Source organism: Nerophis ophidion, linkage group LG24, assembly GCF_033978795.1.
Source record: "Nerophis ophidion isolate RoL-2023_Sa linkage group LG24, RoL_Noph_v1.0, whole genome shotgun sequence".
Taxonomy (NCBI): domain Eukaryota; kingdom Metazoa; phylum Chordata; class Actinopteri; order Syngnathiformes; family Syngnathidae; genus Nerophis; species Nerophis ophidion.
Window position 1 is genome coordinate 9,921,475 of NC_084634.1, and position 12,755 is coordinate 9,934,229.

Genomic DNA, 12,755 nt, shown 5'->3' on the forward strand with positions numbered 1-12,755 from the left:
CATAGAAAGCATGCTCCTCAAATCTTAACGAGATCAATTTAGCATTGTTGTGGGAAAGCTGCAGCCATGAAAGGGATGAGCGAGGAGGGAGTTCCATCAAGGGAAATTAATTATCCATCGTAAATGAAAGGAGCCCAGCAGGGGGTGTCCACGTCACATCAAGGAAACACTTCATTGCTGAAAGTGTGTATGCTCAGCACATCTTTTGTGCACTTGTGGGGACCACATGACGTCGCCCATCCATTTTCTACCGGTTGTCCCCGCAAGAAAAGATAAGGACCGTGCAAGTTTTTATTTTCAAACGACTCCAACACTGTCAAATCAACAGGTGTTGGCCTGATCTGAAATATTGCTGGACCAGCCAGGACACCACTCTTGCTTTTTATAACATCGCACCGGCCTTCTCGACTGGCGGCCCGCCAAACGTCACCTGCGTAGGCTCGACCAGACACTTCCAACTCGGGTTGCTCATGTGTGCAGTAGCCCCGCCAGCCCACAAGGGGCAATGGCGAGGTGAGTGGAAGAAGACGACTTATTTCAACCAAAAATCGGACTTTCAACACTGAGCAAGTGCACCAATCATTGTTTTCTGTCAAACCTTTTAAAAGGGAACTGCACTTCTTGGGGGAAATTTTGCCAATCGTTTACAGAAGTGGTCCCCAACCTTTTTGTATCCGCGGACCGGTCAACGCTTAATAATTTTTTTTTTCCTTTGTCATGAAAAAGGGAAGTTTTTATCATGAAAAAGGGAGGTTTTTGTGGTTGGTGCACTAATTGTGAGTGTATATTGTGTTTTTTATGTTGATTGAATAAATAAATAAAAATAATAATATATATATATTTTTTTAAATAAATATTAATAAAAAATTATTCTGCGACCAATCAGGCCGCGGCCCGGTGGTTGGGCACCACTGGTTTACAGTCTTTTTTTAGAGACAAGAATTCATATACAGCAGGGGTCACCAACCTTTTTGAAAACAAGAGCTACTTCTTGGGTACTGGTTAATGCGAAGGGCTACCAGTTTGATACACACTTAAATAAATTGCCAGAAATAGCCAATTTGCTCAATTTACCTTTAACTCTGTTATTATTAATGATTAATTATATTTATCTTTGTGGAAACATTGATCATCTTAATGATTACTCACAATAAATATATTTTTGATGACATGTTTTAAATAGGTTAAAATCCAATCTGCACGTTGTTCGAATATATAACAAATTGGACCAAGCTATATTTCTAAAAAAGACAAATTTCTTCTAGATTTTCCAGAACAAACATTTTAAAAGAAATTCAAAGGACTTTGAAATAAGATTTGAAATTGATTCTACAGATTTGCCAGAATAATTTTTTTGAACTTTAATCATAAGTTTGAAGAAATACTTAACAAATATTCTTCGTCGAAAAAACAAGCTAAAGTGAAGAATTAAATTAAAATGTATTATTCTTTACAATAAAAAAAATAAATTTATTTGAACATTGATTTAAATTGTCAGGAACGAAGAGGAATGAATTTAAAAGGTAAAAATGTATATGTGCTTAAAAATCCTCAAATCATTTTTAAGGTTGTATTTTTTCTCTAAAATTGTCTTTCTGAAAGTTATACGAAGCAAAGTAAAAAAATAAATGAATTTATTTAAACAAGTGAAGACCAAATCTTTAAACTATTTTGTTGGATTTTCAAATTCTATTTGAGTTTTGTCTCTCTTAGAATTAAAAATGTCGAGCAAAGCGAGACCAGCTTGCTAGTAAATAAATAAAATTTAAAAAATAGAGGCAGCTCACTGGTAAGTGCTGCTATTTGAGCTATTTTTAGAACAGGCCAGCAGGCGACTCATCTGGTCCTTACGGGCTACCTGGTGCCCGCAGGCACCACGTTGGTGACTCCTGATATACAGTACAAATACTTTCAGTGCGTATATTGTACATATTACATATTGTTATGAAGGTGTCTGTTACTACATTGTATATATAGTTGCAGTGTGTGTATATAAAACATATTACATATTGTTATGAAGGTGTCCGTTACTACGTTATATGTAAACTTGCAGTGTGTATATTGTACATATTCCATTATGTTATGAAGGTGTCTGTTACTAAATTACAAACCCCATTTCCATATGAGTTGGGAAATTGTGTTAGATGTAAATATAAACGGAATACAATGATTTGCAATTTAATTCAACCCATATTCAGTTGAAAATGCTACAAAGACAACATATTTGATGTTCAAACTGATAAACTTTTTTTTTGTTGCAAATAATCATTAACTTTAGAATTTGATGCCAGCAACAAGTGACCAAGAAGTTGGGAAAGGTGGCAATAAACACTGACGAAGTTGAGGAATGCTCATCAAACACTTATGTGCAGGCTAATTGGGGACAGTTGGGTGCCATGATTGGGTATAAAAGCAGCTTCCATGAAATGCTAAGTAATACACATACAAGGATGGGGTGAGGGTCACCAATTTGTAAGCAAATTGTCGAACAGTTTTTGAACAACATTTCTTAACGAGCTATTGCAAGGAATTTAAGGGTTTTACCATCTACGGTCCGTAAAATCATCAAAAAGTTCAGAGAATCTGGAGAAATCACTGCATTTAAGCAATGATATTACGGCCTTTTGATCCCTCAATCAATCAATCAATCAATGTTTATTTATATAGCCCCAAATCACAAATGTCTCAAAGGACTGCACAAATCATTACGACTACAACATCCTCGGAAGAACCCACAAAAGGGCAAGGAAAACTCACACCCAGTGGGCAGGGAGAATTCACATCCAGTGGGACGCCAGTGACAATGCTGACTATGAGAAACCTTGGAGAGGACCTCAGATGTGGGCAACCCCCCCCCTCTAGGGGACCGAAAGCAATGGATGTCGAGCGGGTCTAACATGATACTGTGAAAGTTCAATCCATAGTGGCTCCAACACAGCCGCAAGAGTTCAGTTCAAGCGGATCCAAGACAGCAGCGAAGAGATGTCCCCAACCGATACACGATAGAGGCAGCTTACTGGTAAGTGCTGTTATTTGAGCTATTTTTAGAACAGGCCAGCGGGCGACTCATCTGGTCCTTACGGGCTACCTGGTGCCCGCGGGCGGTACTGCATCAAAAACCGACATCAGTGTGTAAAGGATATCACCACATGGGCTCAGGAACACTTCCTAAAACCACTGTTAGTAACTACAGTGGTTGTAATGTTGTGCATTACAAACTCAACGTAGAAGCTAGCTTACCTCTTTGTGTATCTCTTTTACAACTAATACCGTAGCATGCCGATGTGTTACAACGCTAGAAAAAGTTCCTCAGCATTCAGTCTTACAATAACAATGTTGCTACAATTCGGTTATTATACAGGTTACAGAACATAGATTAAGTATTGTTGACATTTTTTTAATGCATTTTAAAGTGATTTAGAGGTAGAACCGATTGCTAACATTGCTAGCCACTTAGTACGAGCCCATTTTTCATATGTTAGAATGCAAAAAAAAACCCTCAACCCTTTTGTCTTGTCTCATAATGATTGCGAACAATAGGCAACAGTCCAAAAGAAGTGCAGTTCCCCTTTAACCGTACTTGGCCAATAAAAATAATTGGGATTCCGATGTCATTGTGTGGGGGAAAATGAGCACCTGTGGCAAAAATGCGCGTTGGCGCTGATGACTTTCTTTAGCGAAGCAATTAAATGACGTTATAGCAAAGTAGGGGGACGCAGCAGTCGAGCTGAGAGTGTTTTTTTTTTTGCCACAGCTGTGCTTCGGACTGAACACAATCCCACCTTGAACCCAAACAAAAGTCTTCCAATGCTCAGACAGTCAGTAAAAACCGCCGGCGGGCAGCCTTGAATTGGCTAATTTAGCCAATAACGCCGCAGAGGAAGCCAGCTGGGACCTTTTATGGAAGCTGTAATAGAAATATGTAATGGACTGCCGCTCGCTATCATCAGGCTGCTGACTGACACTTTGGATCAGCTCCCTGTTGCGTTAGAGGCCTTCCCATCGGGCCCGAGATGGGATCCACGGAACATTCCATTGTTTTCCTCCTCAGGCGGAGCCATTGTCTTACCAGATCAGCGGGCATGCATTTGGTGCAGGATAAAAGTCAACGCATGCATACATAATCATGGAGCTCATTGTTATTATCGTTATTAGCATTATTAGGCCCAAATGCAACAGCTCAGTTTAGGGCTGGGCGATATATCGATATAGAAAATGACTATATCGTGATATTCGAGTATGCATTCTCACGCAGTTGCGTTTTTAAATCTCTTTCTTGTCTCTCCTTCTCACAGTGAGTCAAAACAAGCGCACCTTCTTACATAGGTCACATGTTCACCATCACACACTCCCGCGGAGCAGACAGGTAGCGACATGGTAACGTTAGCTGTGATGCTAACGGAGCGGTGTGAGTGGTAATACGAGAGAAAGATGGTGCGAATCTGGTAACAAATGAAGGAAAAATTAATTCCCAAGAAAAACAGCACGGGGTCCATCGTCTGGCGGTGGTTTGGCTTCAAGCGGGAAGATGTTGAACAGTTACGCGGCAAAAGCGTTGCTACTAGAGATGCGCGGTTTGTGGTCTCATCCGCGGAGTCCGCGGGTAAACCGCGGGTCGGGCGGTTAACATGACGAAAAAATAGATTTCAATTAGATTCGGGCGGGTGGCGGTTGAACCATCCGGAGGTATTTGATATACATGGTTCTGGGATCGGTATCCTTTGTCATTCAAAGAGGCATTTAAGACCCGTGTCATAAAACTACTATGCAAAGCCAAACCCATTTATCAACAATATCCTGAAACGCCGCCGGCTGACTGGGCCCAAGCTCACCTAAGATGGACTGATGCAAAGTGGAAAAGCGTTCTGTGGTCTGACAAGTCCACATTTCGAATTATATTTGGAAACAGAGGACGTGGTGTCCTCCAGAACAAAGAGGAAAATAACCATTCGGATTGTTATAGGCGTAAAATTCAAAAGCCAGCATCTGTGATGGTATGGGGGTGTATTAGTGCCCAAGGCATGGGTAACTTACACATCTGTGAAGGCACCATTAATGCTGAAAGGTCCATACAGGTTTTGGAGCAACATATGTTGTCACCCATGCAACGTTATCATGGACGCCCCTGCTTATTTCAGCAAGACAAGTGTTACAACAGCGTGGCTTCGTAAAAAAAGAGTGCGGGTACTTTCCTGGCCCGCCTGCAGTCCAGACCTGTGTCCCATCGAAAATGCGTGACGCATTATGAAGCTTAAAATACGACTTAAACTCTACATAAAACAAGAATGGGAAAGAATTCCACTTTCAAAGCTTCAACAATTAGTTTCCTCAGTTCCCAAACGTTTTTTGAGTATTGTTAAAAGAAAAGGTGATGTAACACAGTGGTGAACATGTCCTTTCCCAACTACTTTGGTACGTGATGCAGCCATGAAAATCTAAGTTAATTATTATTTTTTTTAAAGAGTAAAGTTTATGAGTTTGAACATTAAATATCTTGTCTTTGTACTGCATTCAATTGAATATGGGTTGAAAAGGATTTGCAAATCATTGTATTCCGTTTATATTTACATCTAACACAATTTCCCAACTCATATGGAAACGGGGTTTGTATTTGCATTTGCAATGCTGACCGAGCAAGAGGTAACTTTTCCATGTTAGAGATGTTGAAGTGTGATGATTATTTCTCTTTGTCTCTCATTTAGCAACAAAAATGAGTCGACAGACATCAAATGTTAATTTGCGATATAAATGTGTTGGAACATTAATAATTGTTGGAGACTTTTCAAGTTTAAAACATATAAGGAGAATATCCAGACCAAAATTATAATTTTGTAACAATAAGAATTGTTAGTTGTGTTCATTTTGCACACAAATGTATTTGAGTGACGAACCTGAAGCCATATTAAGTGTTGTCAGTCACAGCGGACGCTATCTTGCCTCAAAGCAACTTTATGGATTATAGTACCTCCATTTTTCACTTTTCTGAGCGGAATAATATTCGCCACTGGATTAACGCAGTGGTCCGGTACTAATCGGTACCAAGCCACAGAAGAATTTTTAATTTTTAATTTTTTTTATTAAATCAACATAAAAAACACAAGATACACTTACAATTAGTGCACCAACCCCAAAAACCTCCCTTTTTCATGACAAAAAAAAAAAGAACCCCTCCCCCCAACCCCATCGATTGGCCAAATCTGGTCTTGGACATAGATTGGTCACATCTGGGCTTGGACTAAGATTGTTCAGATCAGGTCTTGTACTTAGATTGGTCAAATATGGTCTTGGACTATGGTTGGTCCGATATGGTCTTGGACTACAATTGGTCAGAACTGGTCTTGAACTACAATTGGTCAGATCTTAACCTGGACTACAATTGGTCAGATCTGATCTTGGACTTCGATTGGTCAAATCTGGTCTTCGACATTGATTGGTCAGATCTGGTTTTGGACATAGATTGGTCACATCTGGTCTTGTACATAAATTGGTCAAATGTGGACTTGGACTATGATTGGTCAGACCTGGTATTGGACTACGATTAGTCAAGTCTGGTCTTGTACTTAGATTGTCAGATCTGGTCTTGAACTTTAATTGGTCAGATCTGATCATTGACTTTGATTGGTCAAATTTGGTCTTGTACTTTGATTGTTCAGATCTGGTTCAGATCTGGTCTGTACTTAGACTATAATTGGTCAGATCTGGGCTTGGACTACAATTGGTCAAAATCGTGACTTGGACTACAATTGGTCAGACCTGGTCTTGAACTACAATTGGTCAAATCTGTTCTTGGACATCGATTGGTCAGATCTGGTCTTGGGCATAGATTGGTCACATCTGATCTTGTACTTAACTTGATTGGATATGGTCGTGGACTAATATTTTACAGACCAGGTCTTGGACTTTGATTGGTCAAATCTGGTCTTAGAATATGATTGGTCAGACCTGGACTTGGACTACAATTGGTCAATTCTGGTCTTGTACTTTGATTGTCAGGTCTGGTCTTGGACTTTGATTGGTCAGAACTGATCTTTGGCTTTGATTGGTCAGATCTGTTCTTGGACTTTGTTCAAATCTGGCCTTGGACTACAATTGGTCAGATCTGGTCTTGGGCATAGATTGGTCACATCTGGTCTTGTACTTATCTTGGTCGGATTTGGTCGTGGACTAAGATTGTTCGGATCAGGTCTTGGACTTTGATTGGTCAAATCTGCTTGGACTATGATTGGTCAGACCTGGTTTTGGACTACGATTGGTCGATTCTGGTCTTGTACTTAGATTGTCACATCTGATCTTGGACTTTGATTGGTCAGATCTGTTCTTGGACTACAATTGGTCAGATCTGTTCTTGGACTTTGTTTGTTCAAATCTGGCCTTGGACTACAATTGGTCATATCTTATCTTGGAATTCGATTGGTCAGATCTAGTCTTGGACATAGATTGGTCAGATCTGGTCTTGTACTTAAATTGGTCAAATCTGGTCTTGGACATCGATTGGTCAGATCTAGTCTTGGACATAGATTGGTCACATCTGGTCTTGTACTTAAATTGGTCGGACATGGTCTTGGACTAAGATTGTTCAGATCAGGTAAATGGTAAATAGGTTGTACTTGTATAGCGCTTTTCTACCTTTTTAAGGAACTCAAAGCGCTTTGACACTATTTCCACATTCACCCATTCACACACACATTCACACACTGATGGCGGGAGCTGCCATGCAAGGCGCTAACCAGGACCCATCAGGAGCAAGGGTGAAGTGTCTTGCTCAAGGACACAACGGACGTGACTAGGATGGTAGAAGGTGGGGATTGAACCAGTAACCCTCAGATTGCTGGCATGGCCACTCTCCCAACTTTGCCACACCGTCCCCAGGTGTTAGACTTTGATTTGGTCAAATCTTGTCTAGGACTGCGATTTGTCAGTTCTGGTCTTGTACTTAGATTGTAAGATCTGTTCTTGGACTTTGCTTGGTCAGATCTGATCTTTGACTTTGATTTGTCAAATTTGGTCTTGGAATTGGGCTTCACGGTGGAAGAGGGGTTAGTGCGTCTGCCTCACAATACGAAGGTCCTGCAGTCCTGGGTTCAAATCCAGGCTCGGGATCTTTCTGTGTGGAGTTTGCATGTTCTCCCCGTGAATGCGTGGGTTCCCTCCGGGTACTTCCTCCCACTTCCAAAGACATGCACCTGGGGATAGGTTGATTGGCAACATTAAATTGGCCCTAGTGTGTGAATGTGAGTGTGAATGTTGTCTGTCTATCTGTGTTGACCCTGTGATGAGGTGGCGACTTGTCCAGAGTGTACCCCGCCTTCTGCCCGATTGTAGCTGAGATAGGCGCCAGCGCCCCCCGCGTCCCCAAAAGGGAATAAGCGGTAGAAAATGGATGAATGGATGGTCTTGGACTTTGATTGTTGAGATCTGGTCTTGGACATAGATTGGTCAGAACTGATGTTTGTGTGAAGTGAATTATATTTATATAGCGCTTTTCTCCAGTGACTCAAAGCACTTTTACATAGTGAAACCCAATAACTAAGTTACATTTAAACCAGTCTGGGTGGCACTGGGAGCAGGCGGGTAAAGTGTCTTACCCAAAGACACAACGGCAGTGACTAGGATGGCGGAAGCGGGGATCGAACCTGGAACCCTTCAAATTTCTGGCACGGCCGCTCTTCCAACTGAGCTATTTGACTACAATTGGTCAGATCTGGTATTGGAATATGATTGGTGACATTTGGTCTTGGACTACAATTGGTCACATCTGGTCTTGGACTAAGTTTGGTCAGATCTGGTCTCATACTACGATTGGGCAGGTCTGGTCTTGGACTATGATTGTTCAGATCTGGTCTTGGACTAAGATGGGTCGGATCTGGCCAAATGAATGAATGATGGCGTCTATGAGAGGCCAAACATCTTACATTTGTACAAAACAATAATCAGTAGGAAAATGATTGAAATGTTTTTGTTGTGTGGATGTATTACATTATCAATACGATACATTTTTGTTCGATGATAAAGTCTTTATCACGAGAGGAACCTCATACCTTGATGTCGATGACACACGCCCTCTAAAGGCTGGTAAAAGTGGGAAAGAGAAGTGTAAAAAGTGGGAGTGAAGCTGTAATGAAGGAGGTTGACCAGCAGGAGCTAAGGAAACAGGAGCATGACTGTTACCAGACACTCACCATGGTGTTGAAGGCCTGCTGCTTCAGGAGCAGTCCACAGGCCACGCAGTCGCCCTGGCAGTCGCAGCTTCCGGGCTTGAAGAAACACGGCAGCAGCACCAGCACGAACCACACTGACATCTTCATGGCGCCGCACAGGCAGTTAGGCGGGAGAAAACGGGACCGGCGGGCGACAGACGAGCCAACAACAGCTGGATGATGTCCAGATGTTAGTCCAGCCTGAGGGCAGCACACAGTCATTGCATCACTTTCACTTTTTATCGTCATTGGCTGGACTCAGCTTGATGTTGGAGAAAAGCCCGTGATGCAATAAATGAATTCCATGAAGGAAAAAATTGGCAGCAAGAATGTACTCCACTTAAAAAGCAGGAACATTTCCATTGGAGGATTGTGTGAACGGATGGATTGTGAGATCGACCCTATTGTGAGGGATAGGGTGAGAAGCTCTGTCATCCGGGAGGAGCTCAAAGTAAAGCCGCTGCTCCTCCAATTCGAGAGGAGCCAGATGAGTTGGTTCGGGCATCTGGTCAGGATGCCACCCAAATGCCTCCCTAGCGAGGTGTTTCAGGCACGTCCGACTGGTAGGATGCCACGGGGAAGACCCAAGACACGTTGGGAAGACTATCTCTCCCGGCTGGCCCGAGAACGCCTCTGGATCCCCCGGGAGGAGCTGGATGAAGTAGCTGGGGAAAGGGAAGTCTGGGCTTCCCTGCTTAGGCTGCTGCCCCCGCTACATGAATGCATTGATAATAAGTAACCCTGAAATCAATGATTGTAACTCAATGAAAGCACGGGTAATGAGTAACTTTTAATCAATTCAGTACTTGTAACTAAAGGTAAGCATGAATAATGAGTAATTTTGATCAATTCAGTACTTGTAACTAATCTAAAGCATAAATAATGAGTAACTTTATTTAAATCAGTGATATATATGTACATTAACAAATAAAGTACTCTATTGTACATTACATATACTTTACAAATGATATATTATAGAGTACATCATGTATACTTTATAAAAATATACTGTATAGTACATTGTGTATACTTCACAAATACTACTCTATATTGTACATTATATGTACTTTACAAATGATATACTACACGGTACATTATGTAAACTTCACAACTAATATACTATACAGTGCATTATATTTACTTTACAAATAAGATACTGTATAGTACATAATGTATATTTTTGCAAATAATATAGCATATTGGATATACTTTGCAAATAATTAATATTATATATAATATATATATGTACATTAACAAATAAAATACTGTATCGTACATTACATATACTTTACAAATGATATATTATATTGTACAGTATGTATACTTTACAAAAATATACTGTATAGCACAATAAGCATACTTTACAAATAGTATACATTATCGTACATTATATTTACTTTAAAAATAATATACTACACAGTAAATTATGTAAACTTCACGACTAATATACTATACAGTGCATTATGTCTACTTCACAAATAATATACTACACAGTACATTATGTATACTTTACAAAAATATACTGTATTTTAAACATAATATTATTTGTAGTACATTATATCTACTTTACAAATAATATACTGTATAGTACATGATGTATATTTTGCTAATAATATAGTATATTGGATATACTTTACAAATAATTATTATATATATAATATATAATGTATATATGTACATTAACTAATAAAATACTTTATAGTACATTGCATATACTTTACAAATGATATTGTATATAGTACATTATGTATACTTTACAAAAATATACTCTATAGTACATTATGTATACTTTACAAATAGTTTACTATGTAGTACATTATATCTACAAATAACATACTGTGCAGTACATTATGTACACTTCCCAACTAATATACCAGACAGTACATTATGTATACTTTACAAAAAATATACTGTATATTACAAATAATATACTTTGTAGTACATTATTTCTACTTTACAAATATTTTCCTGTATAGTACATGATGTATATTTTGCAAATAATATAGTATATTGGATATCCTTTAAAAATAATAAACACTATAATATAATCTATATAATTTACAAATAATATACTATATAGTACATGATGTATACTTTACAAATAATATACATTATAATATGATGTATATACTTTACAAATAATATACTATATAATACATTATATATACTTTACAAATGATATTCAGCATAGTACATGATGTATCCTTTACAAATAACTTACGGTGTATTACATTGTATATACTTTAGAAATAATATAGGTTATAGTACATGATGTATACTTTACAAATAATATACTGTTAATACTGTCAACAGTTGAGCGCCATCTATAGTGCTAATTTTTGTTGGTGAAAGAAAGACAATGAGAGATTATCAGACGTCCAGTTACCAAAACCCTCTCTCAAAGTCCATATTAGATTTCCTAGTTTTACTGGGAAAATTTTGGAGCCGGCGTGAGCAGTTTGAGACGTTTGAACAAAGTAAAGCTTGTGATGATGTTTTATTGAGCGTAAAAATGCGTGTGTGTTTGCGGATTGAAGTGACTATTGCAAGAGTCAAAGGAGCAATAAGGAGCCGAGTTTGAGCGTTCCCAAGTGACACATTAGCTCGTGGACTCGATGGCTGTGGAAATGTGGATATTTACATTCAGTGGAAACCATTCGAGCCATGAAATGTTTTTTAATGTTCACCACCTGACTAACTTGTGTTTTACACAACATTAAGTATCTCTCATCAACAAGAGACAAAAACAACCACATCAATAATGCTGGACCACATTATCAATAAACACATAATCCATGCAGCATTACGCACAGACACACACACACACACACGCACACACGCACACACGCACGCACACACACACACACACACACACACACACACACACACACACACACACACACACACACACACACACACACACACATATATACATATATATATAGTTATACATACATATATAATATATTTATATACATATATACTGTATATACACATATACATGTATACATACATGTATATGTGTATATATACATGTGTATATATAAATATATATTTATATACATACATATGTATATATGTGTATATATAAATGCGTTTATATATGTATGTGAGTGTATATATACATACAGTATATGTATATGTATACATATATGTATATGTATACTGTATGTATGCATATATTTACATATATACATATATGTATACATGTAGACATATATATAATATTATATATATATATATATATATATATATATATACATATATATATATATATATATATATATATATATACATATATATATATATATATATATATATATATATATATATATATATATATATATATATATATATATGTGGTCAAAAGTTTACATACATTTGTAAAGAACATAATGTTATGGCTGTCTTGAGTTTCCATGCATTTCTACAACACTTATTTATTTTTGTGATAGAGTAATTAGAGCACATACAGTACTTGTTGGTCACAAAAAAAATTTGATGTATATATACCTACAGTATATGTACATGTATACATATATGTATATATATACTGTA

At 38.2% G+C, this 12,755-nt stretch overlaps 1 protein-coding gene across 1 annotated transcript in view; it reads right to left on the reverse strand.

Annotated features, from left to right (window-relative positions):
• LOC133542179 (prepronociceptin-like) overlaps positions 1 to 12,755 on the reverse strand; it is a 54,274-nt gene that overhangs the window by 13,944 nt on the left and 27,575 nt on the right. Inside the window, exon 2 of the mRNA XM_061886063.1 lies at positions 9,180 to 9,398. Within this exon, the coding sequence (XP_061742047.1) occupies positions 9,180 to 9,305 (126 nt within the window). The 5' untranslated portion in view covers positions 9,306 to 9,398. The remainder of the gene's footprint in view (positions 1 to 9,179; positions 9,399 to 12,755) is intronic.